The 27,657-nt window shown below is 40.0% G+C and overlaps 1 protein-coding gene across 1 annotated transcript in view; it reads left to right on the top strand.

Moving 5' to 3' along the window:
• LOC125228560 (teneurin-m) overlaps positions 1-27,657 on the top strand; it is a 357,099-nt gene that overhangs the window by 321,143 nt on the left and 8,299 nt on the right. Inside the window, 13 exon segments of the mRNA XM_048133171.1 lie at positions 12,133-12,294; positions 12,782-13,075; positions 13,245-14,972; positions 15,341-15,618; positions 15,703-15,919; positions 16,032-16,436; positions 16,570-16,905; positions 17,108-17,315; positions 19,528-19,744; positions 26,003-26,030; positions 26,033-26,178; positions 26,596-27,004; positions 27,366-27,615. Coding sequence (XP_047989128.1) covers positions 12,133-12,294; positions 12,782-13,075; positions 13,245-14,972; positions 15,341-15,618; positions 15,703-15,919; positions 16,032-16,436; positions 16,570-16,905; positions 17,108-17,315; positions 19,528-19,744; positions 26,003-26,030; positions 26,033-26,178; positions 26,596-27,004; positions 27,366-27,615 — 4,678 coding nt within the window.

The following is a 27,657-nucleotide window of genomic DNA, read 5'->3' as shown; positions in this document are numbered from 1 at the left end:
ATTTATTACTGTCAATCTCCTTGATAAAATGAATGAAGTGACTAAGAACGCTATTCATTTGAATCCTTTAGAAGTACTCACTACTTTCGGACTACTAAGGTACTATATTAAACAGTATAATACACTTTGGGCTGATAATTATAAACTGTAAAATATATATTCTCCAATTGTTTTAAAATCCACTTTGACATGGGGAAACCTAAGCTAATCTTAAGCTTCATTGATTTTTATACTCGTAATACACTTCCAAATCCATAGCCAATCTCGATAAAAAGTATAAGGGAGATGTAAGTATGAAGGGTAGCAGATTGCATTCATAAAAATATCGCGCACGAAATAAATCTGCGGTGTCAGTGGCCCCCATGTTATCTTATTAAAACAATTTGTTTGATTGTAGTCATCGCTGTGGGTAATGCCCTTCATTTGTCTCCACCTCGCCATTAGTTTGTGGGATTAAAATGAAAGAAGAAAAAACAATCCTAATAGTAGTTGTCTGTACATACCTTTAGAAATTTTCTTCGAACCCAATTCATTTTTAAATTAGAGTTCTTATATGCAGAATTCTATACAGTAGGATCTTATAAGATGAGGTGTCTAATAACGAAATGAATAGACTAATCTGAACCACAGCGTTTACTCTGTTCAACACCTATTAATCCACTTGTTAGTTTAGCAACTCCGTAACACCTAGTTGTTGATTCATGAACGTATTCGTCGTCGGAGATCAGTCCGTCAAAGGAGATAAATGTACCTAATAGATCCCACAAAAGAGCACGCGCTATCAATCCTTGTATCAAAAATGTACATAGCGCGCTATCCTCTATAACTCGCGATAAAATATGGCGGAAAAAAAACTATTACACGGGTTGAAGAAATGGTGTTGGGTCATCATTGTCATCTCGAATCGGTTATCATTCGGCGGCCGGGCCGGCAAGATGGATGGCCGGATGGGTGAGAGCCGGAGTGTTTGCTTTGGTAAGGGTACGCTAGTTGTCACTATTTGCGGGGTTTCTGATGCGACCGGGTCTTTTAGAGTTCATTTATAATATCTGACCTAAAATTCGTAACATGAGGTACATGAGCCAAAGAAGCCAGGTTCATAAATAGACTTTGTATCGATTCTTACTGCCATACCTAGACAAAACTGCAAGTTCATTTTATGCAACTCAAACGTAAAAATTGTACGTATCAAATGTGTAGGTATTTTTATGCTTTAAATTTAAAACTTATGACACTCACTAATAATTTTCTTAAATCTCACTGCAACATTGTAAAAGAAGAAAACCGGTATTGCCATAAGCAAAATAAATTTATGGCTCGAATTAAAATACCTCGTAATTTGCGAAAAAACCCCAATATTATCGCGACAGATTTCAAAAGACGCCGGCTAATTACCCAATCACAACGGTTTCAAATAACACGTCAAAAATGGCGGCGAAGATGGTATTTTTACAGCGTCGTTATCGGAGGAGAAATTATACGTTCCGTCAAATAGACTTTTATGGTGTATTAAAGCCAATTTCGACATTAACCCTTACTTTACCTCTTGCACATAGCACTGATATTTTATTGCGATTTTATAGACGTGTATGATTAACAAAGTATGTTCCTGAAGGAGGGATGTAAAGTGAAACGCATTAAGCGGGTGATGATTTATTGAATGGGTAATGTCCATATATTTTATTACATAAAGATACGTACGAAGCTCGTAATATTACTTTCTTTAAAACTTCCACTTAAAAAAACTACCTAAGTACCTACTTACAACAGTCTACACTATAGTATTTTCGAGCACAATGTTTAAAATATGTATGTTTTTTCTTCAGCAACTAAAATATTCAATGTTAAATTTCACCAAAAGTTTAACATTAAATTTTATACATAGAAGTTAGCAGTAACATATTCAATACCGACAAATATCCTAGTTTGGATCTCTCAAACGCTCTGTAAAACTAATTAACATGGCATCAGTTCACGCTTCAGTAAAAACCGATCGGTCCAGTAATCGATTCATGTTAACCGAGTTAAAGCATCGACTGGACTCGATGCTTAGTCGATAGTTAAGCGTAAGACGCGTCCATCATGGCATAATTTGGATATATGCGAATCCCCTTCGGGCGTAATCGGGTAAGCTCAATGACCCGAGCTAGGGCTGTGCGTTACATCAGATTAGGGCTGCTACCACTATTTTTGCTAAGTTTTCCACTCTGTTTTTGTTTCGAATTGAATTGCTGATTATCCGGTTCCTTAGTAGCTATTACTATATAAACTAGAATGATTTTGCTTCTCTCTCTCTCCTTCTCTTACCTGTTTATACATATATTATGCGTGTGGTCATTTATATTATGCATATTGCAATCCATGACTTTACCTATATATTTTATGTACACAACATTAAATGTAAATTGTGATAGACATTTTGGAGTTCCAAAAAAATGTAGCAAATGCGATTATGGCTGTCGTAATGTTCCAGTAAACCATAAATATGAAAAGCGTGGCAACGACATCGCTTTAACCCATCTAAACACCCGCTCCTCTAGAGACAAATGATAAGCTTCACGCGTCAAACTTTTGACAAGCCGGCTCTAAGCATACGTTGTAACGCGTGTTTTTTCACCATTTATCTTTGGGGTTATTTTAAAGTGGCAACCCTAGCGGGGGAGCGATCATCAATCTCTATCAGGGATCGGCGGAAGTGGAAAAAACGGGAATATGACCGAAGTGTGGACGCGGGCTCGCTCTAATGGTACAAACCTTTAGCGGAGAGTTGTAAGTGTTACTTGCTACATATGTTCAGAATATATAAGGTCCTAATTTATTAGTTGCAGATATTTTAACACATGATACTTTACATTAAAATAATTAACTTTAAATATAAATTAAGAAATCTTTTCATGTAACTTTTTTGATTTCATTTTCCTAACAAAAAAATTAATTATAATTTCGTCTAAAAAAATCATCATGTGCATTATCACATGTCACAATAACACTGTCTGTCATGTCAACAATTGTTTGTTGTAAATGTCGTAAAGGTTCGGCGGGAAAACTGCACATGTCATTGAAGTGGCCAGTTACAGTTAAGTGGTACGTAAAAGAGGTACTAGAATCTGTTCAATGAGTTTTCATTTAATAATCACATAAACAGGGTGTTTTTACGTAGCAAATTTGTTTTTCCGTTTTCTCCAAAAAAACATCGTAAAAGCTATAATGTTTCACGGTTTAATATACTCCAGAGACCGAGTACTATCATCAGCTGTAAAAATATCTGCATCTAATAAATTAGGACCTTATATAGCGGTCTATACAACAGCTAGATAGTATGGACTATTTACTGTACCTACCTAATGAAAAATGTTGTATGCAACAGAATATTCCAAGTTTCCATTTTAGACTATCTATCTAAGGGCCGGTTGCATCAAACCGTCTGTCACCGTAAAAACGTTCGCTAAATTTTATTATATGGGAAGTTCCATAGACGTCTGGTGCGTGACGATGATGTGTCTGTCAAATGTAGTTGATGCAACTGGCCCTAATTCTAAAACAAAACAGTCTTAAAAAAACATAGTAACATCAGTCAAAAGGTCAAAAGATATGTCTGGAATGCCTACACCAATTATTAAATATCTTCTGTAGAATGTAAACGCAGTATTTCATGTAGTTCTCTCGTACTGCGTGTTCTGTCCACTGCAGAACAGTGACTCGAACACGAGTCAATGGCAACGTTTGACACAGATGCCCGATACCTACCCACAGTTAACCTCCTCAGTTAATTAGCCTTAATAGAAACAAACAAACGAACTCACAGATAAATGGCCTCAGATAGTTATTTAATTGTCTTATCTCGCTCGGAGTTAATGCAGATTCCTTCCCACTCATTGTATCTCAAAAATACTTTTAAAAGAGTCAGTTCTATGTCAACGGAACAAAGTTAAGTTCCGCGGGTCCGGGGGTATTATAAGAGGTTGGGAAAGTGGTTATTTTCGCTTTACGTCTTAACTTTTGTGAAAAGTTTCCTTTCGGTATCGGAAGCGTCCCTAATGAACGGTTCAAACGAGATTTTAGCGGAATTAATGTTTTGTGTAATTGCTCGAGCTGTAGGGAAATGACGAGTTGCTCGCTGTACCCGGTGTTTATTGTGCAAGTTAAGCATTTGTATCGAAATTAATGTATACCTCCTTCAAACTTTTCTCCAAGTAGAATGGCGATTGTATCATTCGAAATTTCTTCCCCTTTCATGATTTGAGGTTGTTTTACGCGATAAATGCAGCGTCATTAGCGTCACACTAAATATAGCCGACATGACCGTAACACCGTAGGTATATTGTTTAACGTAATAAACGCATCCTTGTCATCGCATGCGTTCACCGCTTTGTCTATCGCATAAAGCAATCGCGCATTTGAATATTGTAGGTATATAAAATAAGAACTAGATAGGTACTTACACTTAGTTTTCAGGCTTATAAAATTCGCTCACCTTAAGTGTTACGGGGGCGAAGTATTCAACGAAATGTTTATTTTAATCTTATATTTGAAAATACTCAAATTATTTGCTCACTGATTTATGTTTGTTTAACTATATTAAATGAAAGTATATCTACAACTTATTTTGAGAAAATAAAGTTCTTGAAATACGTACTTCTATGGCAATAATTATTTGAGTTACAAACATTTCCAGTTAATACGCGTGTCAATAATGTCACTCCAAGTGTTGCACTTAAACAAATTAATCGCTTTCAGATTGATGACATTCACTGTCACTCCTTTGACCATTCAATCTCTTAAAATCCAGCAACGCGTGCTTGAAAACTGAATCTTATGCTTAGGAAATACAGAAGGGTGTAAGATGACGCGACGACGAGAGATGAGATTGTGTCACAGTTAGTTGCGGATTTCTTCCCATGAAGGGTTGGAGAACGATTGGAACAGTTACTTTAGTAATTGGAGTAACTGATCGAGGTGTTTTGAGGCGCAGCGCGGTTACGGATGTCACGATCATTTGATTGAACCAGTGATTTAGGAATGTATCTGACGTTTGGGGCTTTACACCCTAACAGATGCAAAGATTTGGACGAGTTGTTTGGTTAAGAGTGGGTTTATGAGTTTAATACCTACTTTGATTGATTAACGGAATTCTATAAGTTCATAAAGTACAGGAAGATTAGATTAATATTGTCGTATTTGTTTACGAAAATGTCTGGCGATGCGTGGAGGTACGGAAGTAACACATGTACAATATTACTCACACATCCAAACAGGATCTGTGCCGAAATACAAAAATACAAGCACACGTATAAATCTAAATAAATATTCTTAGTTTGACGCACACAAATATGATTTTTTTTTTCAGTACAGATGTTGTTTTTTTTACGCACTAGTGCGAGAAGTGGTTCATTATATGCCGGGTCGAAACTTTGGAGGCTCATCTGTACTGAAAAACGTCGTAGGTACGATACACGTGCGAAAAGGAAATTCGTAACTCGTGTCGATTTAAAACACTCCCTTCGTGTTTTAATTTATCGCCTCTCATTTCGAACTTCCTTTTTTATGCACTTCTATCGTAATGTACTATTTTATGAAAATGCAAGGTTTCTGACAGCGGGGTAACACTGAAAGGCAACTCCATTACTGTAGCTGTGAGGGTTCAGCCCGTGACATTAAGCCAATCGCCGGCCGTCATCAAAGTCATCGACCGGCCTCTCAGACCACGTTAATTAGACTAACTAAGCCTTCTATCCACCTAGTCGGAGCTTTGGTACTTTATGATGTTATGTCCTACCCACTTTACCTACTACTACCTATTACCCAACTACTAAAATGTATACAATCTGATACATTTCTGGCAATAGGTAAGGTGGCTAATTTCAGTAGCATTTTAAATTGATTTATCATATTGTGAAATTATTTAGGTAGGTTGTGTTAAATGGTTACGTTTTCATAGAAGTCGATCTTACTTCTCAACAGTTTCAACAGTCTCAACAGCTTAGATAGAGCTGCAAAATTGATTGTTACTACACAGTTTATGCGTAGGCGAGTTTTGTTTTAAATTAGGTTATATAAGCATAAATATTTTTAAGTAATTTAAATACATGTATCGATGTTTGGATAGCACAGGTAAAAAACATCATATTTATTAGATAACTACACAGTTCTATAGATATTAAGTACCGCTGCTACTGTAATATTTAACAGCCCCATAAAACGGAGGCGTTTATCCCTTCAACTCTTCTATTATATTCTAAAGGCTACGAGACCGCAGCTAAAATCAAAGATTGAGCCCCTCATTTCGTTGCAAATTTCCACGCCAATGACACCTATGAATCAAGCCCCCGAAATCCTGCGCATCAGTCAGCCCCGCTGCATTCTTCCAAGGACAGCTAATTCTGGGCCCCATTCGCGGCATCCATCACCAATCCTATCCGGAGATTCAATGAATGATAACGAGACTAATAAATACGAAGTCGGCTCCCCAAATGGCAGTAATTAATTTAATGGATTTAGACAAAGAAATATGTACAATGAGATAGTGAGATTAATGGTGCACCTCGCCATTGTTTCGGCCATTAGCAGATGTACCGTGGGTTTAGTTACGGGTAACTTGAGCGTTTTTCTGTTTAGTGGCGCTAATGAACATATCCTTCCACGTTCCTTTCGTCAGTATACTTTAACTGTGAACAGTAATGGCGTTATAAAATGCGTTTGCCTTAAAAATATAAGCAAGACAACGATAAGAGTTTTGAATGATTCACGGTTATTTTCATTAGACTTATATTGACCGGGATATAGACCGTGATTACCTTTTTGGTTTTCCGTGATCATGATGCATGCAACTGCGTCGAAATATCGGGAGCTCGACAAAAATCAAAAAGGTAATCACGGTCTATATCCCGGTCAATATAAGTCCAAGACAACGATACTAAGCTTTAGTTAATATTTGCTTACAACGCAAATGTAATACAGTAATCGTAGTTATAGTCAAGTTAGAATGCATCAAGAACTCTTCTTGGAAAATAATGCTAAGTAGGTAAGGTCGAGGAGGTAAATCAAAGTAGGTTACAATAACATTACTGCTTTTTTTAGATACTTAGGTTTAGCAGAAGCAAACTTAGTTGTAATTACTCTATTTACTCGTACTCTGACAGAAAACTAGGATTTTCTCGCCCCTTAAATCGTCATCCGGCACGTCCCTTAAAACCGCAAACTGTCTAATACTTCCTAATTCAGTCGAAATACTTCCCAGTCACTTCACAGCAACAAAAGACATTTTATATTGCCGTAGATACACCAGATTACAATTTCTAATGTACCGTTCGAATTAGCATAAAGTAGACCAACTGTTATGTAGTTATTTCAGGCGCTGGAAGTTCTCGGATGTTCGGACGAGACATTTACATAGCGGAGTATAAAAAGGCGGCGTTTCAGGGACGGGGCTGATATCGGCAATCAGCGCACCATAAATTAGTGGACAGCTCGCGTGACGTACCGACTTAGGCAACCTCCTTATCGGCCGCCGGAAACCACCCAACTAACTACTCCAGGCGACCCGACCCTTAAAAAACCAACCCTAAACGTGAACGCGCAAAAGTCGACTATCCCTCGACCCGTGCGGTCCTGGGACAATGTCGACTCTATTTTAAAACGCAAACGGTTCACGTCCACCGCCGCAATAACAAATAAGGTAACACTGCCAGTATGTCAACATAAATAAAGCTGAGTGTCCTTTAACGAAGCAGACGTTGACGTCGGGACGCTAATAACGGACGCGCCGGGGACTCTCTACTCTATTGTTTAGGGATTAACGACTAAAATGGCTTTGTAGCTGGAGGCTAGTAAATGAAGGTCCGCATTTAGTGGTTCGTGGTGGTAGTGATATGGGTGGACTTCCTTTGTCTGGTAATCTTATCAGTGTGGCAGGCAGGCGTCTTGACATGATACATCGCCGCGCTATACATACATTTACATCCATCTAGCCCGATACAGGTCTTCAGCTGAAGCTATTCCATTAATGGCCGTTCCCGGTTACGGCGAGTCTATACTGAAATTTTGCCTGATACTGGGAATGCGGCCAGGCGGGATTTTTCGTCAGATACACATTTTCTGCGCTTCAGATCGTTAAAAATTCTTTTGCGGCTCTTATTCGTTTTACTCGCACTTGTAGTAATTTGTCGCCGCCGCATGGCGAAACACAAAAACAAAAAATCAACACTGACAAAACCGTAATTAAAGCCGTGGCTGGCTCGTGTGATCGTTGCGTGCTAATTAAATGAAATTACGAGTCAGTTCGAAGCACATTAATGGGAATAATGAAGAACGGAACCCGAATCGTGAGGTGCCGATTAAAGGCTGCGTCGTTAGGGCCGGAGACAGTGGCCCACCTCGTTAAAGCCTCCCAATTTTTCGATAATGCCTTTTAAATGTTCCAAGATCGGAAATGTAAGGGAAATTATAATAAACTAGCTTAGTAACGGGACGCTAATGATTGTCGATCCTTAATCATCAACGAAAGCCTGATTAATGGGGCTACTCATGTAAAACGTTTTCGTGCCGGGCCGGCCTTTTGACAGTGGGAATTTATAAATGCATCACAAATCACAAGCTAGACAATTACTGTACTACTTTATATTCAGATGTTAGAGTTAGTTAGATACTCGATTAGAACTCGTGGCACAATAATTATGAATGGATACCCCAGAAAACTCTTTTCACAAATAAAAGCAAACGAATCTGCACACATTTCGGTATGCGTTGTTACTTTAAAAAGAAAACCTCGTCCGCTCGCTCGCAACGAACATGGATATAAAAGTTGCATTGGGACGAGTTGATTGAAAGACCTGTTAGGGTAATGAGAGCACGAGATATTGGGAGCCTGAGGTCCACAAAAGCCCATCCCGTCCGATTCCCCTCCAATCGCGAACTTTGAATACACCTCTTTCGACTATCGAAAAGTTCCCGATAATGGATTTGTTCGAGGACTCGATTGTTCGACGATGAATGGGTACTAATTAAAAGGAAGTCACGACGCCGCTGGACCAAGTTTCCGATTGTTTCCCAACTATAAATCGCAGTGCAACTCTCATATAAATATTGTACGGAGCGCGGGCCAACTTCGGCGCTAAATTTAAAATTGAAATTGGGGAATCGGTTTGCGGGTTTCCATGCGTTAAGTGTTGTAGCGGTTTTGTATTCATATCCTGACTTTTCACCTGCCGCGAAACTGAGTTTTCAGGAGTTTCTGAATTTGAATTATCAGCCGGTGCCTCGAGTTTTATGAAATATTTTTTTCTGACGAATCATCATTTTATTTCGGTCTACTGATAAAATGTCGTATGCGGTCTACTGATAAAATGTCGTTTGCTTTAAATACCTACCATACACTCGTAATTATTTAGAATGTCTCCTTAGCCCTCGGACCTTTTCTCCCCATGACTCTGCAGACCAAAAAAGGCAAAAAAATTTTCGGTTGAATCGACAGTTTTCAGAATTCTTACGTAAATTATCAAAGGACTTTGAAAGTGGAATAATTGCGAGGCCCTTTTTCTGCTGAAATGCTAATCTTATCAATTGAATTTGGTCCCGAGTTTCGGCCAACTTGAGATCAATAGGAACGCCTGCGAAATACGCTCCAATGCAGCGGGGAGATAAGTTTTCTGTAACCGCGAGCTTCAATACAAACTGTTTCGTTTTCATTCCATGTTTCACTGGCGCCTCATATTTTATCGGTATAACTAGCTACATAAATTTTAACGTATAAGCTTGCAGATTTTTAAATAACACTCAGAGTTACTTGTATTGTGTGTTCAAACCTGGAATCGAGGGGTAAATTCAAAATTGCTTCAGAATTCGTCTTGTAACGAGTTTAAGATTGTGAGCACGTGTGGCGGGTGTCTCGCGAGATTGGCCGCGGCGCGTCGTGCGTCAGCTCGCAGCCGTGCTCATACATCATCCCCCGTTACACAACTACCTGCCGAGATACGACTTTGACAACTCGCTCCGCGAACAGCCCCGGCCCGACACACCGCCGCACGATCCGATATTAATCTTATTAAAAGCGAAAATAAAGAACCGCGCTCCTTTGTGCACAGTTCACTTGGGCGCACCGGAGTTTCTCTATTACGACTGCCGTCTGCTCCCTTTCCGTTCCCAATAAGAAATCACGTTTGATCGGGGCGAGCTCGCCCGCAAATGAGCCGAAACACACCCCCTTTATCTTCCAATAAGTAAGCGAGCTTTGCTTTTCTCGGAAGAAAATGCGGATTGTAGATGCGGTGCCAGATGGCTCGAAAAACGCATAAAAATAAACGGCTCGGAATATGGATATTGGTGCCTGTCTGATTGCTTTATGCATAGAGCGAGGCGCTCCATAAATAATATGGGTTGTAAAATCGAGCTGCGAAACTAACTATTTTCGTTACGCAAACAAGCCCCGAAAAGGCACGTGGAGCTCCGGTCGATCCGCAAAAGCCAATTTTAGGAAAAAGTAGAACAGAAAAAGTTTGCATCAGTAAGCGATGAATCCCAGGACGGCGTTCAAAATCGCGTTCCCTTTTTAAAGTTGAGACGATTCACGTAACGAGTGTCGAATTCTCGAGCCCTAGGGCCCCCTCCGGCAGACGAAGTGTACCCCGGAGGTGCTTCTGTAATTACCCACCATTACAGACAAAAGACACGACTCGCCCGATTACCATAATTCCCAAGCCCCGAGACGGGATATAAATGGCCCACATTTTGTAGTAGCACCAGGAGTGACGTGTGTATTAATGACTATACTTGTCCTCTTAAATTAGGTGAGGGATCTGGTGATTTAGTTTTTCATTGGCAGCGTGCAACGGCGGAATTTACTCAAATGCCTTTTAACGTAATTTTTTTATATTACGGGCTTTATGCTAAGTAAATATTAATAATGATATGATGATATCTCTACATTAATTATATCATATCGCGTCATCTGATCTGTCTTCGTTGCAATATCATTATTAATATTTAATCACGTCCAAACGTCGCGTTTTTCATTAAGGGGCTTAAAAAAGTTTAACTTCTAATTACTAGCAAACGAATCGTTTGAAATGCCTTGCCACAAACTGCCGGCGCGGCGATATTATCGAGAGCACTGCCATTTTCTTTCGCCAAAATGCGACGGGGGTGTTCGGGAAAAAAACAACACAAAAACCCTTTTAAAATTAATTGAGTTTTCTTGCGGCTACATCGGCTACAATAAATTAATTAACGCTCGAAGGAATCTTTAAAATTTGTCGAGGATCAAAAGTTGGTAGGCGGCGGGGGCGAGTGGGGCGGACAGATAATACTTCGATTTTCCATTAGCTTGTATTAGTGATGGGAGAGGCCCGGCGCTCCCCGCTGAAGAATGGCTGTACTAATATATTTCCTTTATAAGAAACTACCGAAACACGCGATCTCGATCCATTTGCATGGCCGCCGCCGCCGCCGCCGGCCGAGTGCCGCTATTTGTTTATGAGCCATTACGACAACAATATTCGCTCTTTATTGAATTTCAACTTGTAAATTTCCGTGGATGGAATTAATTGAATCTTTCCTTGTCCTAATGGTTGCTTTTGTTCCGATCGCGAGGAGCTGATTAATTTTGTTACGACTTTTAAAATAACAAATGAACTTCCTGCCACACTAAAACACGTCTTCCTTCTTCCTAAGAGCTATTTTTATAAATTGTTTGACATTAAATTAACTGTCTGACTTGTCAATGTTTAAGTAACCTCCTATATAATAGTATCAATATCTTGTCTTTTGTCTTGTTTTGGTACATAACAATTTATAATTCCAGGGCATTATTTACTTACTTAACGAAACGAAGTTGAGAATTCTGAAATATAATTATCTACAGGTGTGCTCAATATTTTTAAGACACCAAAAACACCTAAAATTAAAAAAACAACAATGTCGGGTTTTAGACCTTTGCCTAACAAGCAACCTTTTAAAAAAAGGTAAAAATATATTATATAAAAACCATTTATTCATGACGAATGTAATCGTCATGAATATGTACGGACAAGCTTCTTATAAATTTGTTTCTTTCTGTCCAACATATGAAAATCATAACATGAAGCTAGAATCAATACGGCTTGTTAGATTGGTTTTAACGGGTGTCATCTTTGTCTGCAGGTTGCTTGCTGGACGGGACGCGCCCGCCGCCCGATGTGCCGCCGCGCAACCCGACCATGTCGCGACTGAACGGCCGCATCACCGGCAACCCTGCCGACCTGGCCGACTTCGAGCCCTCGTGTCTAGTGCGCACGCCTTCTGGCAACTTCTACGTGCCTTCAGGTACAACATCCAATCCAACTAATGGTCTTATCAAAAAATACTAGCCTGGCCAAAATAAGAATTATTGTCGACAGTCCTTCATTTCATGCTCCAAACAAATTGGACTCCTAAAACCAGTAATAATAAGAAGGTACATGAGTCTTATCTCAAATCTCAATGAGCACTGAAAAGTAGTACTATATTCTGATTCCATTGATGATCATCAGATCAGCTTGGTGGGACTAATTTTTTCCGCCGATCGCCGAATGACTAATAATTCACATGGATATTATTTTTAGGAAAAGGCTGACCTAAACGTCACACTTCAAAGTAAACTAAACCGTATTTCTTACATTAAGTTCCAAGGTTCGAGCTGGAGTAGGAAATCTCTATATTCGGCTTGTAAGTTCCATATGCTTTACCATTAGGCTAGCAAAGCTTCTCCTGTCCATTTGACGACCAAACCCCAATTCGCTTCACTAATTATTAAACGTTATAATTTTTCCAGGCGATATACAGAAGAATCCGTCGATGGATTACAAATCAAACTCCTCGTGTAGTAGTCCAGGCAAGGACAAGAGTACCCTCGAAAGAATGGACCGTAACGAAAGGCATCCCGCCTTCGGGGCGCCGGTCCCCGTCCTCCCTGTGAGGAACAACCTGCGGGCAACCCACTTCCCCCCGGCTGCCTCAAGATTCCACTTTAGGAAAGGCCTCTCTTCTAGATGTTCCTGGAAGTGTACTGCTGTAGTGTTCATAGTGTTGTTCGTTCTTCTTTTAGCAATTGCATCTTATACATCAGGTAAATATATTTTGTTTGTTTTGCATGTGAGCTTTGTGTGAATTGTTGTTACTAAACTAAACAGAATTTTGTTTGAAATATTTGATAATTTTCTACGGCTAAGCAACACGCATCAATAGTTATTTTTACCGAAACGGCATTCGTACTAAAACTTGTCTCTTTTCCACAGCATCATACTTCGTGACCTCATATCATAACGCGAACCCATGTTCAGTGGTCGTTGGCGAGTCCACTGAGGTGTTTCCGGCGTCGAAGGCGACGACTCTGGAGTCCAACAAGTCTCTAGCACGACCGCACCAAACGCCGCCCACTGGTTCAGGTAAACGCGCTCGTCGAAGTGTCGACGAGCATGCTAGTGAACCACCTTCTCTTTCTTCTTCGGACTCTTCCGCTGTAGATATGCATGAGCTAATCACGCCTTCTGTGGACACCTTTAGTGTAGTGCATGGTGTATCTGAAGGCGAAGAAGACCGGGGAAATGTTCATGTATCTAGTGTAAGTGTAGATAACACTGGTGTGCTAACCGATAAAGAGCTTGAATCGACAACCAACATTGAAGTTGAAACAACAACCGACATGCCGCTTAATACGAGTATTAAAACAACGACGCTTAATAACCCTGCTGCAGACAATACTGGTACTAATAATCCGACTACAGAAACAACTACCGAGGCTAATAACCTCATAGAAACAATAACTGAAGTTCATAATACCGTGGAAACTACTCCTGAAACTAACGAACAGTATACTACTACTGATGTGGTGAACGTAGTAACTAACGGGCCCAAATCACTCATTAACATACCAATAGAGATTACCCCAAAATCAAATACCGACCACAATAGAATCGCGTATGAACCTGAAGTCATGCAAAGTGATTCACTTTCGTCTGTTTTGTGGCGAGGGTTGCAAAGAGTTAAATACTTAAAATTAGAATCTCAATTAGAAGAAGTAAACGAGGAACTGCATATTAAAATTAACGAATCTGAAGATATTGATAATGAACTTGAGAAACTCCATTATGATACTGAACGAAATGAAGACCAAGTCGTTACAACATCAACTATAACTGCAGTGCCAATAACCACTACAGAGCCATCCATTTCAAAAACCGAAACTAAAACAACAACCATATCTTCGTCAAGTGTAATTAATATAGCACCTGAAAAGCATGTTGTGATTTCAACGGAATCATCACCGAGTGTTACTAACTTTAACAACCCTATAGATAGTAATACAACTGATAATATAGACTCCGGAGGCTTTACTGTAGATTATGCAGAGTCAAAAACCCCGGAAGTTCCTAACCCAAAACATGTTATGATTAATCTTACAATATCGGCTGATGGCGCAGACAACACTGCTTACAAACCACTTTATTCCTTGACAGTGAAAATACCTACAGATGGCGAAAGCAATGAGTTACCAAGTGTTCGCATAACTCCCGTAGATGTGGCACCAACTGAATCGACTTTCAACAACCCAAGAACAATAGAATCAACATTAAAACCAGTATCATCAGCACCACCTAAAACTATTTTTGAAGGAGGAACTTGTGAATGCACTTGTCCGGTTTGCGATGGGTCAGGAGACGGCTCATATGATGATTATTATGATAAACCGACTACTGACAAGCCTGGCTTCGAAGGTATCTCAAGTTCCTCAAGAAGTACAGATATCTTCTCAACTTTAAATTATAATACAACTGAAACTACTACAAAAGGTCAAACGGCCACTTACGAAACAACCAGCGAAGAAGCAATAACTCTTACTGACCCGACTGACTCGACGACAACCGACTTCACTACTGAAACATCAACCGAAAGCCCGACCACCACTGAAGCACCGAAATGTGTATGTCCAAAGGTTACTCCACCACCCATACTTATCTTGGAAGGTGAGGTCACAGAATTTGATTCGAAACACGATAACTCACTAACTGTCATACAACCATTTACCTCTATACGTTTAGGGTCTTCAAATGAAGATGTGTTAACCTTTTTAATCTGCATGTTTTTCTCTGTTCATTATGGGTTTAGGGATAATACTAATGGTGCACGTTGTAAACCGCATGCGCTTGAAAATAGACACATTTCCAACATTTAACATTAGAATTTTAGATTTGCACTGCTCTTAGTTTTGAGTATTAGATTAGCACTTAGGTATAATTTACAATTTCACCACATCATCGCATGATGAAAAGACATGTTATATTTTATTCTTGAGCTTTAAAATTACAAAATTAACGTGTGTCTTATATTCTAGGTGCGCGAACATTCCCCGCGCAGTCGTTCCCGCCAGACGGGACGACGTTCAAACAAATTAACTTAGGTGAAAAATTATCAGAAGAAATCCCTCCATATAGTTACTGGAACATGCAGTTCTATCAGTCAGAAGCTTCTTACGTCAAGTTTGACTACATGATACCTCGAGGAGCGTCAATTGGCGTATATGCGAGGCGGAACGCTTTGCCCACTCATACTCAATACCACTTCCTGGAAGTCCTTAGCGGTTTCAAGGCGAGATCGACGAGAGCTTCACATGTAAGACATTTAAAATCTTGTGTTTCACTGAAGCTGTTGTATTTATTTAAGTAACGAAAGTTTAATTTGGTGTTATTATTTCAGCCATCTGTAAAGAAAGAAGTAACGCATTACATGGAGCAAGGCCATTGGTTCCTATCGCTTTACAACGACGACGGCGACCCAAGGGAAATATCCTTCATCGCGGCGGTAGCTGAAGACATGACCCATAACTGCCCCAACGGCTGTTCCGGCAAGGGCGAGTGCCTTATGGGCCATTGCCAATGTCAGCCGGGATTTGGAGGAGACGACTGTAGCGAAAGTAAGTAGTACTCATTTTAAAATTATTCCAAATTAAACTGTACAGATAAATACTCTAAGGTTGAAATATATGTTTACAATAACATCATTTAACTTATTCAATTTGATTACAGGTGTATGTCCAGTTTTATGCAGTCAGCGCGGCGAATACATTAATGGTGAATGTCAATGCAACCCCGGCTGGAAGGGTAAAGAGTGCTCCCTCCGACACGACGAGTGCGAAGTACCCGACTGCAATGGCCACGGCCACTGCGTGAACGGAAAGTGTTCTTGTGTGAGGGGCTACAAGGGGAAATTCTGCGCCGAGGTTGACTGCCCTCACCCGACTTGCTCGGGTCATGGATTCTGCATCGAAGGCGCCTGTGTGTGCAAGAAAGGATGGAAAGGCCTGGACTGTGCTACTATGGATAAGGACGCCCTTCAGTGTTTGCCGGATTGCTCAGGACATGGGACCTTTGATGTTGACACGCAAACTTGCACGTGCCATGCTAGGTGGTCGGGCGAGGACTGCTCTAAAGGTACTTTTCTCCCCCTTTTTCTTTGTTGGTTTGTTTTGTTGACTTTATCACTAATGTATCATTTTTCGTATACTTGTACCTTTGTTTGCTTTGGCACTCAATGTGGACTGATGTTCTTTCATAAATTTTTCAGAGGTGTGCGACCTAGACTGCGGCCCGCACGGCAGGTGTGTAGGAGAGTCATGCGTCTGTGACCCCGGCTGGACCGGCGAGTTCTGCACATCTAAACTCTGCGACGCGCGCTGCAGCGACCACGGGCAATGCAAGAACGGGACCTGCCTCTGCGTGTCAGGCTGGAACGGAAGACATTGTACACTGGAGGGCTGCCCGCGAGGCTGCGCCGGTCACGGCCAGTGCCGGGTGGCCAACGACGGCCATTGGGAGTGCAAATGCTTTGATGGCTGGGACGGACCCGACTGCACTACACTGAAAGAGCAGATTTGTGACGACGGAAAGGATAATGACAAAGGTAACCTACTTTTGTCTTATGTATTTTACTTTTTTATTGAACAGAGTTCGATGGGATGAAGTGAGTATTGAAAAATGTGTAGGCCACACATTAGTAGTTAGTCATACATAAAGAAAAGTACTTAGATGCCCTTCCACATTCCGACTTTAAGTTTGAATCCCCTATCACTGGTAGGTAGGACTTAAAAAACCGTGTCTTTCAGACGGCCTCGTGGACTGCGAAGACCCAGAATGTTGTCAATCCGTCGCCTGCAAGGGCAGCCAGCTCTGCGTGTCCTCACCCAAGCCCACCGACATCCTGCTGCGCAAGCAGCCGCCCGCCATCACCGCCTCCTTCTTCGAGAGGATGAAGTTCCTCATCGACGAAGGTAGTCTCCAGAACTATGCAAAACAGGAGACCTTTAATGAGAGGTGAGGATTCGTGATTGGTGTTATGTGTCAGTAAACTAACAGTAACAATGTCAGTATCTCCTATGAATTAGAAGACTGTACAGAGTTACAGACATTCTTACCCTTTCCCCGCTCGTTTTGTCCGTGGGATTATATGCATACATTTTATTGTTAAATTGTGACAATATGGTTTCTTTAAAAAAGAACAATCAAATGTATGACCATGTCTACACTATTTTGATTCGGAAAAGTTTACATATGTGGTAAAATTTTAGATTTTGCGTAAAATCATGACAGTAAATTGGATACTTATCATGCGTAAACTTCAATAATGATTATGTCAACTTTTCCTGTTATATGTTACCTAACAATACTAATAACTCTTACGAGAGAAATTAACAATCTATCTGTTATAATATAAGATACGCAATGTTGTGCCCCAGTCAATCCCAATGTTTTATTTACATTTAAGAGTGCGACACAGTTTTTGCTTTGATTTTAAAACACTCGAAGCGAATTTATGTTTGATATTACATGTTACAAAATTTAAAAAAAAGGCGGTAGGAACTATTAACACACCACAGTGATTGTCTTTTTAGGGTTCCGTATTTTTTAGTTAGTCAAGTCTGTTTTCGGTCTCTAAATGTTCACTGAGATCATTTTCAGTAGTCGCGCAATTATTTTATTTTATGAATGACTCTCATTACAACTTTATATAAAATCTATTTATCACCATTGATTGCCTTCTCAATCGATTTTATTTTAATTATATTTGGACAGAAGCCTCTTTGTTTTGCATTCGAAATATACACAAAAATACTCCTTTGAATCTTTTACGGACATTTTTAAGGACTATATCAATTAAGTTAAAGAGCCAGTCACTGTGGTTCCCTGCCAGCCCAATCAGTGCATGCATGTTCTCTATGTACTATATATTTACCAACATCTTCTAAATTAACATATATGTAACGGTACTCATCTCTGTTTCTGTCCGCCCTTCTAACGCTGCGCAGTATGTTTTGGAATCACTTCAATACGAGGTAAGAAGTTGTAGGATTGTGTGTGTGAGACTATTATAGGGTTGTAGACACATTATAGAAGCTAGTGCTTGAACATTAACCTTGGTTTTTAGATTCTGGAGTGCTTTAAAGTTTAGGTATTAAAACGGCTTGATTTCTTCCAAGGATCTACCGAAAAAAACCTTCATTTGTCTGTAGTTGATAAACTAGACTTGAATTTTGGTTTACCCTTTGACATAAGATATTTTCATTAATATATCACTGGCTTCTATTATGTTCCTATTGATTCTGTATATAGGACATACTCTTACACTAGTATTTATTTATTAATTATATTAAAATAACCGTAGGTTCTAATTGGCAATATAGTATTTCATGTATCTATGTATTTACCTAATGTTGTTGTTGTTGTTTGCATGTGTTTTGCATTAATGTATTTAGTTACCTATTATACCGTGTCCTGTGAATTATGTGTTACGCTTTTTATTTTATGTCATATATACCTAGTTGTACAAAAAGTCATTGATAACAGAAGTCTAAAGTTTAAGAAAAATCGTGCGAAAAAAACACGCAATACTATCTACATCAGAAGGTCTAACCAAAATGACAATCGTGCGTACCTACGAAGCAAAATAAAACCGTAGCGAACGTAGCGTACGGTTCATCTTGGCGAGTTCCGGCTGTTAAACTCGAAGTACGAATTCGTCTTAAACTTTACACATCGAGTACTGTCGATGATTTTTTGTTTATAATGAAAATAAATTATAAACTTAAAGGGTTTTATGTAGGTAGAGTTAGTAAAATATATTCATAAACTATGTTTGAAGCATTTATAGAACTTTTTTGAAGTATGTCCCTGAAGGTTTGCTAAAAGTAGTACAAACGTAATACTAGTTTAGTATTTAAATCAGTCACAAGTAGCTATACAATTACTTTGCATTACAATGGGTTATAAATTCTTGTTAAATCACATTATTTACGTTGAAAAGTAAAGTACTTGCCTACCCATTCATGTAGTTCGATGTCCAAATTTCTGACAACCCTAATATTTCCTGTTTATATTGGAATTTAATTTAAAACTTGCTTTATAGGAATAGTTAGGAACTCCTGCTCATATCATAACTTAATACTAGCAAAATTAAATACAAATAATTTCCTGATATCAGAATATAGATCATCCACCCATACTTTAACAAATGATATGACGTCTGCAGCCGTTCGGCGGTGATCCGCGGCCGTGTGGTCACCTCTCTGGGCTCGGGGCTGGTGGGAGTCAGGGTGTCCACGTCCACGCCGCTCGAGGGATTCACGCTTACGCGGGATGACGGCTGGTTCGACCTGCTGGTGAACGGCGGCGGTGCGGTCACCCTACACTTCGGCCGGGCGCCGTTTAAACGCTCGTCGCAAGTTGTCTTCGTGCCTTGGAATGAGGTATGTTTACAAACTCAAATTACAGTTTTTCAAATTGGACACAATCCGAAAGTCGCTTCGGCGTATAGTGTTGAATGAGCAATAATCTTAGTCCATGGGCCAGCTGGTCCAATTTTGCCAAACGGTATAATTTGGGGGTACTAAGTTTCCTTTTTACAGCAGTTAGGTAGGCTTATAAGGATGTTAAAAAACCATGATTGCCATCTCAAAATGGTAGCTAAACAAAATGGCCGCCAATCCAAGATGGCGGATATTGAGTTTTAAAAAATCGACCATAACTCCAAAAGTATTGGTCCGATTTCATTTTTCTATTTTTTAAACGAAAGCTCTTTTTGTGTACTTAAATACTTGTCATATTCTATGTTTCGCTAAATTCAACCATTAGTTAGTAATTAACGAAAAATGTAAAAAAAATATTTTTTCTAAGACTTTCTGTCAAAAATCATGTTTCTACAAAATACCTTGCATATTCTAATAAATATTTAAATGCAGAAAAATAGTGCCATTAATCACCTTTGATCTGATATATAAAAGATACAGATTTAATTTACAAAAACACATAGAGGCTTAAATTTAAAGCTGCCTTCGTAGAAATTCACCGTTGTGCATACAGTACTAAAAGCTTCAGGTTGGAGTGCATAGAGTACTAAAAGATGTATGCAGTTAGGCTGCATACAGTACTAAAAGATGTTGTAGAGTACAAATATGCTATTTTTAGTTTATTTTAGCAATTGTACAATTATAATAATAGTATTGAACATGATAGTATCCATGAATTTGTGGGTATTCGATAGTACCTACTAGGATAAAATTTGTTTAGATACCATATGTGCAACACACCTCAATGATGAAAATTAAGTATTTAAGTGTACTAGGTATATGACGAACAATCGAACATGTGTCGAGACTGTCAAGATAGAACCATTAACCTTTTGACCGCCACGGACGGTCACGGTGGTCACCGTAAATTCTTGCCAAGGACGCCAACGATACGGACGCCAAATGCAATGAAATTGGGACTCCGTAATGCCTAATTTCGCTCATATATTCGCGAATTCGCAATGCAATTCTGTTTCGATTGTGCTTGGGAGACGGAATACTCCTCATCATCTCGCGTTTAAGGGTTAAGATCGTATTCCGGATTGAAAATCGTTCCGCATTCAAGGACTCTCAGATTTGAAAAAAAAAACCTACGCACGAGCGGGTTAGTAAAGAGCACCCCCAGAATTCGGGCAAACTTTAGAAATGTTCTTTAGTACAGCATTAATAGATATTCCTTACCTATATTTTACCGATTGCTAAACAACGAAGCCGTGAAGTACCGGTTGGACAAACTTTGAGACATTTATCACCGCTTAAAGTAGAGCCAAATATTATTAACATGTATTGTTGGTCATTACCGAACGAAAAATGTTAGACGTTAATAACAGACGTTTTAATTACCGTGAGTTGAATTTTCATAACAGGTGTACCAAAATGCGAATGTTTCTATGCAACCTGCTATTGAATCAGAAGAAAAGTTTGCACCCGTATCGACGAATCTCAATTATTAGAGAGGAACTCCGGGGTTATGCAATTTGGCCAAGTTTTTAAACAGGAAAGCATTTATAAAAGCCTCAATAGGGATGATAGATTATAAATGTATGCCTCAATTATCTTCGATATGCGGATAACATCGTCATCTTCAAAGAAGCACATGTTCCCCGTCAGATGCTGGAGGAACTGTATGCCGTCGGTGAGTGTTGGGTTAAAGTAGTTAAACATATGTACAAATTGAAAGTTACGGCAAGGACAGGCTTATCCAAAGCTCCATATATCAGCCTTTATAACAAGTAACAGAGGACAAGTTATCCGGAACAACCAATAAAGCTTGGGTTAAGGACTCCCATAAACGACTAACAGAGGTAAGTCATAATAACAAAATCATCCTTCAATGGACCAAAGGACACAGTGGATCTCGAGGTGATGATGTGGTCTACGAGCTGGCCAGGCAGCTGGGGTCGACTGCCGATTCTCCTGATGCCCCTCAACAAGGTATGCTCAATAGGAAACTACACACAGCACACTGGCAAAACCAGATCAAATGCTGCTTTCAAACAAGCCAAGCCTAGCATCAATGGAAAACTCACAAAGACGCTGCTTCAACTAGGGAAAGTCCGCATGAGAATGGTAACCATCAATGTCAGAACAGGTCGTAGACTATTTAACAAACATATTTTCATAACAGATGCTATGAACATTCCCCTGTGACGAGGGTGCCTCTCACCTGGTGATGGAGTGAGTGGCTCCATACAGGAAAAAACATCTCGGATCCCCGAGAGACCTCTCTAAAGTTTTCCTACTCAACATTAAAGGTCTAATAGGATTTCTCGAGGAGATAAGCGGGCAGGACTAGCTAAATCCCCCACATCACGCAAAATAGGCACAAAACGTCGAGTTGTGGCGAACCATACACAATACAGAGACTTGGGTCGGCCTCGCTGCCGGCGGAGATCACAGGGAGGACTTGGATGCCTTTTCTAGGCTAAAGGACGTATTAAGGGCCAGAATACCAGTCACTGAAGACCAACATGTTTGATCAGTGTGTAACTGGGTACTTCTCACCGTGACATAAGCTTGCGAGACGTGGACACTAACAATGTACTAAATGAAGAGGCTAAAAGTTGCATATAGAGCACAACACGTTCGGTATGTCTTTCTACGATGGAAGCGAAACGAGATGATGCTGATACGGCGACGGGTCAGAGTTATAGAGATCGGATTGCTACTCTAAAATGGGCTTCGGCCGGGCCAGGGCACGCAAGTCGTGATTGAAGGTGGAATATGCGTGTATTGTTTTGGAAGCATAGCCCAGAAACCAGAAACAAGACCTGCCATAAAAGTTCGAAAAATTAGGAAAAAATTAATCTGTTACCTGTGATTGTCTTGAAGGCTTGATATTAGTGATATTGGCTCTACAATCTACATTAGCGGTAATAAGTAATATATTTCTGTGCGTAGGTGAATTAAGGTTTATTCGGTAGGTACCTATATCACGTTGTTTATTAGTAGTCGGATACTTATTCATAGATATGCCTTATTAATGCATTATATATATTTTATATTTTTCTTTTGGGGTGTGTTCTTCACCTTTTGTATGCAAGGATTATTTTAACTAAATATAAGTTTTCTCGAACACGGATCAGAGATCGCTTAACCTTTTAAACGCCAAATAGTGAAAAAGAATATGTCGTGCCCCGGACACCAGACAGACGTGAATCGCGATTATTTGAGCAAAATTAGGCGTTAAGAAGGCCCGCATGGGTCCCAAATGTAATTGGCAAAACTGATGGCCATGGTTAGCGTCCTTAGGAAGCATTTCCAACGACGGCAATATCCCACCATGGTGGTCAAAAGAATAATGTGATGAGATAGGAACTCAACAATGTCTAGTTTATTTATTTTGTATTATCTCGGTTGGTTGGCGCTGCATAACTAAAGAAATTTTATACATATAATCAAATATCTAAAACTGTACTTTACGTCCTATGAGTCCTATGACGTATTTTATTATATTCTGAAAGCTAATGGATTTCGGATACTATCATGTTCAGTTCTTTTCTTAATAAAATTGTAAGTACAATTGCAGAAATATCATATAACTATATATAATCATGTCTTTATTAGTGTTCTTTACATATCCCGCACCTTTTTTGTTCTTCTCTGTTTGGCCTAAAGGTTGACTGGTAGAGAATGCAATGTAGTATGAAGTCCGCCTTTTGTAACTGTATATTTTTACTGTGCAATAAAGTTTCAATAAATAAATAAATATACTAAAAACAGCATATTAGTAATCTACAACTTCGACCTGAAGCTTTTAGTACTGTATGCACAACGGTGAATTTCAACGAAGACAGAATTAAAATTAAGCCTCTATGTGTTTTTGTAAATTAAGTCTGTATCTTTTATACATCAAATTAAAGGTGATTAATGGCACTATTTTTCTGCATTTAAATATTTATTAAAATATGCAAGATATTTTGTAGAAACATGATTTTTGACAAAAAGTCTTAGAAAAAAAGATATTTTTTTTACATTTTTCGTTAATTACTAACTAATGGTTGAATTTATCGAAACAATGAATATGACAAGTATTTGAGTACATAAAAAGAGCTTTCGTTTGAAAAAAAGAAAATTGAAATTGGACCAATACTTCTGGCGTTATGGTCGATTTTTTAAAACTCAATATCCGCCATCTTGGATTGGCGGCCATTTTGTTTAGCTACCATTTTGAGATGGCAATCATGGTTTTTTAACATCCTTTTAAGCCTACCTAACTGCTGTAAAAAGGAAACTTAGTACCCCCAAATTATACCGACTTCTTCACTGGCCCATGGACTATCTAATGAGCGAGCGGCGTCTGTATCTGCGTCAGTGTGATATCAAGGATTAGGTTTAGATGCCATGATCAAGAAGGAAACCTAGGCTCACTACGGAGCAACATAGAAACCCTTTTTAGGGTTCCGTAGTCAACTAGGAACCCTTATAGTTTCGCCATGTCTGTCTGTCTGTCCGTCCGTCCGTCCGTCCGTCCGTCCGTCCGTCCGTCCGTCCGTCCGTCCGTCCGTCCGTCCGTCCGTCCGTCCGTCCGTCCGTCCGCGGATAATCTCAGTAACCGTTAGCACTAGAAAGCTGAAATTTGGTACCAATATGTAGATGAATCACGCCGACAAAGTGCAAAAATAAAAAATGGAAAAAATGTTTTATTAGGGTTTTATCCCTACATGTAAAGTGGGAGACGAATTTTTTTTTCATTCCAACCCTAACGTGTGATATATTGTTGGATAGGTATTTAAAAATGAATAAGGGTTTGCTAAGATAGTTTTTTGATAATATTTATATTTTCGGAAATAATCGCTCCTAAAGGAAAAAAAAGTGCGTCCCCCCCCCCTCTAACTTTTGAATCATATGTTTAAAAAATATGAAAAAAATCACAAAAGTAGAACTTTATAAAGACTTTCTAGGAAAATTGTTTTGAACTTGATAGGTTCAGTAGTTTTTGAGAAAAATACGGAAAACTACGGAACCCTACACTGAGCGTGGCCCGACACGCTCTTGGCCGGTTTTTGTTATTCAATTCAATTCAATTCAAAAATTTTATTTCAGGTAAAACCCATAGTAAAAGAATACAATTAAATACAATAAAAGCAACAGAATTTAAACATTAAAAATCGTCAATAAAAATACAAATTAAAAATATTAAAAATAAAATAAAAATAAAATTCAAAACATTAAATAAAAATCAAAAAACTAAATCGAAATCGGTTCATCCGTTCGGGAGCTACGATACAGACAGACACACACACAGACAAACAGACAGACAGACAGACAGACGGACAGACAGACAGACACGTCAAACTTATAACACCCCGTCGTTTTTGCGTAGGGGGTTAAAAACATAAAAATTAAAATTATTCAATATATTCCGATATTTACATTAAATTATACACCACGCCTCTAGAACCCATATGCAAGGAATTCCAGTGTCTCCAGAATGTACCGGCAGGATACCCAGAGATGAGCTGAAGCAGGCTGTTGGGACTATCACGTACCCGGTGCATGAGAGACGCGGCACGCTTGCGGATTATAGCCCCGAAAGAATCTACTGCAGCCTCCACAAACATTCCTGAGGCACTACAGTACCGTGGCAGTCCCATCAGCATGCGGAAACCATTATTGTATTGGACACGCAGGGCATTGAGGGTCTTTTTTGTGTATTTTGTCCATAGGCTGCAAGTGTAAAAGGACTGGCAAAAAGCCTTAAAAAGGGTCTTTTTAACATCCCCGTCACACCGCGCGAACCTACGTGACAGCATATTGCACCTTACTGACAATGCCCTGCGTTCCCTTTCCATATCAGCATCATCTTGGAGGTCCTCGGTGACCCAGTGCCCGAGGTACTTGAACCTTGACACTCTATTTAGAGGAACATTACACAATTTCACCACAGGAACCGACACGTACTCATTTTTTCCTGCGCCAAAAATCATGTATTCGCTCATTGTCGTTATTGAAGATCCAAAGAACATAGATCTTAACCTGAACTTTTTAAACCACATCACCAATGCCATTGAAGGGTTGTCTCTTGTATTTAAAAATTTTAACCGACAAAGACGTCATCACGCGACTACAGTACAGCCCAATCACCGTGCATTCCAAAGTTTAATATAACTTGCCGCACTCAACACACAGAAGCTTATAAAATATATCCACTTGCAGGTTGTGATAATCGACTCGGTGGTGATGACGACGGCGACGAGAAGAGCGGCACGGGCCCGCCGCAGGCGTGCCTGGCGCACGACTACGACGCCATGAAGCCCGTCGTGCTCGCCACGTGGAAGCACGGCTTCCAGGGCGCCTGTCCGGACAAGAGCGCCATACTCGCTGAGTCACAGGTAAGCTTATCATAAGCAAACATCTACTCAGAGGCACAACTGGTGACCGTAGAGCTGCTACCCCGCTCAACGCGTCAGTTCGGCAGTTCAGCAGCCAGCACTTTCAGGACGTTACCTCAGGGGCTTCATTTCAACATCACTGTTAGTTTTCGACTTACTCTTGTCCTTCCCTCCACCGGGTGGAATAGTTACCTCCCAGTTTTTTTTCTGGTGCAAATTTTTTGACTCTGTGATACGAGACAGTTACCACTTGTTTGTTCATAATTTTGTTTTTTTCTACAAATGTGCTTTATCATAAATCTTTAAATACGTTTTAGACAAATGGTCCCATCATCAAATGTTTTTTCAACACCCCATTCGTAATACTTTCTCTGCTTTTTTTGAAGAAATATTTCTAACGTAAAATTATTCTTTCAGGTCGTTCAAGAAAGTCTACAAATCCCCGGCACCGGATTGAACCTGGTATACCACAGTTCTCGGGCTGCTGGGTATCTGTCCACCATCCAACTTCAACTGACGCCGGAAAAAGTACCTCCAACCTTAGCCCTCATCCATCTGAGGATCACGATCGAAGGCATCCTATTCGAAAAGACGTTCGAAGCCGATCCCGTTATAAAGTTCACGTATCCGTGGAACCGCCTAAATGTGTACAGACAGAGAGTGTACGGAGTGACAACGGCGCTGGTGAAAGTCGGCTACCAATACACGGATTGTAAGGACATCATCTGGAACGTGCAGACGACGAAACTGAGCGGGCACGATATGAGCATTTCTGACGTTGGCGGCTGGAATCTCGATATTCATCATAGATACAATTTCCATGAAGGTAAGAACTGATTTTAAGAACTGACTGAACTACTTGTAATTTAATTTAGTGTTGCAGGAAGCTATAATGACACTTAAATGTGTGTATATGACGTATGTTATTTACACAATATATTGGATTAAGGCCAAAACCATATGAGCAACGTGAACCACATCCGCACTCCATAAACGTCATTAAATTCCGTTAGATTAGACAGTGTCTGCCGCTCGGTGCAACCAATGCAAGTTTCACGACGGCTGAGACTTGTAGAGATTTTTAGTCAGCTTAGACAGATGAAGGTTCTGACTCGCGTTTCCTCCTGTTTCGTTACATATAACGCAACGGTCTAGCAGAAAATAAAGTTTTCGCTCGTCCTCTTTAGGCATCCTCCAGAAGGGCGACGGCACGAACACGTACCTGAAGCACAAGCCGCGGCTCATCATCACGGCCATGGGCGACGGGCGGCAGCGCGGGCTGGAGTGCGCCGAGTGCGCGGGGCCGGCGCCGCGCGCGCGCCTGCTGGCGCCCGTGGCGCTGGCCGCCGCGCCCGGCGGCGCGCTCTACGTCGGCGACTTCAACCTCGTGCGCAAGATCAAGCCCGACGGCGAGGTCGTCACTGTCGTCAAGTTGAAGTGAGTACTTAACGAGACTTTCCTTTCAAAAGCTTTAGATTT

This window comes from Leguminivora glycinivorella, chromosome 8 (genome assembly GCF_023078275.1).
Source record: "Leguminivora glycinivorella isolate SPB_JAAS2020 chromosome 8, LegGlyc_1.1, whole genome shotgun sequence".
NCBI classification, from domain to species: Eukaryota; Metazoa; Arthropoda; class Insecta; order Lepidoptera; family Tortricidae; genus Leguminivora; species Leguminivora glycinivorella.
This window is presented reverse-complemented; position numbering and strand designations above follow the sequence as displayed.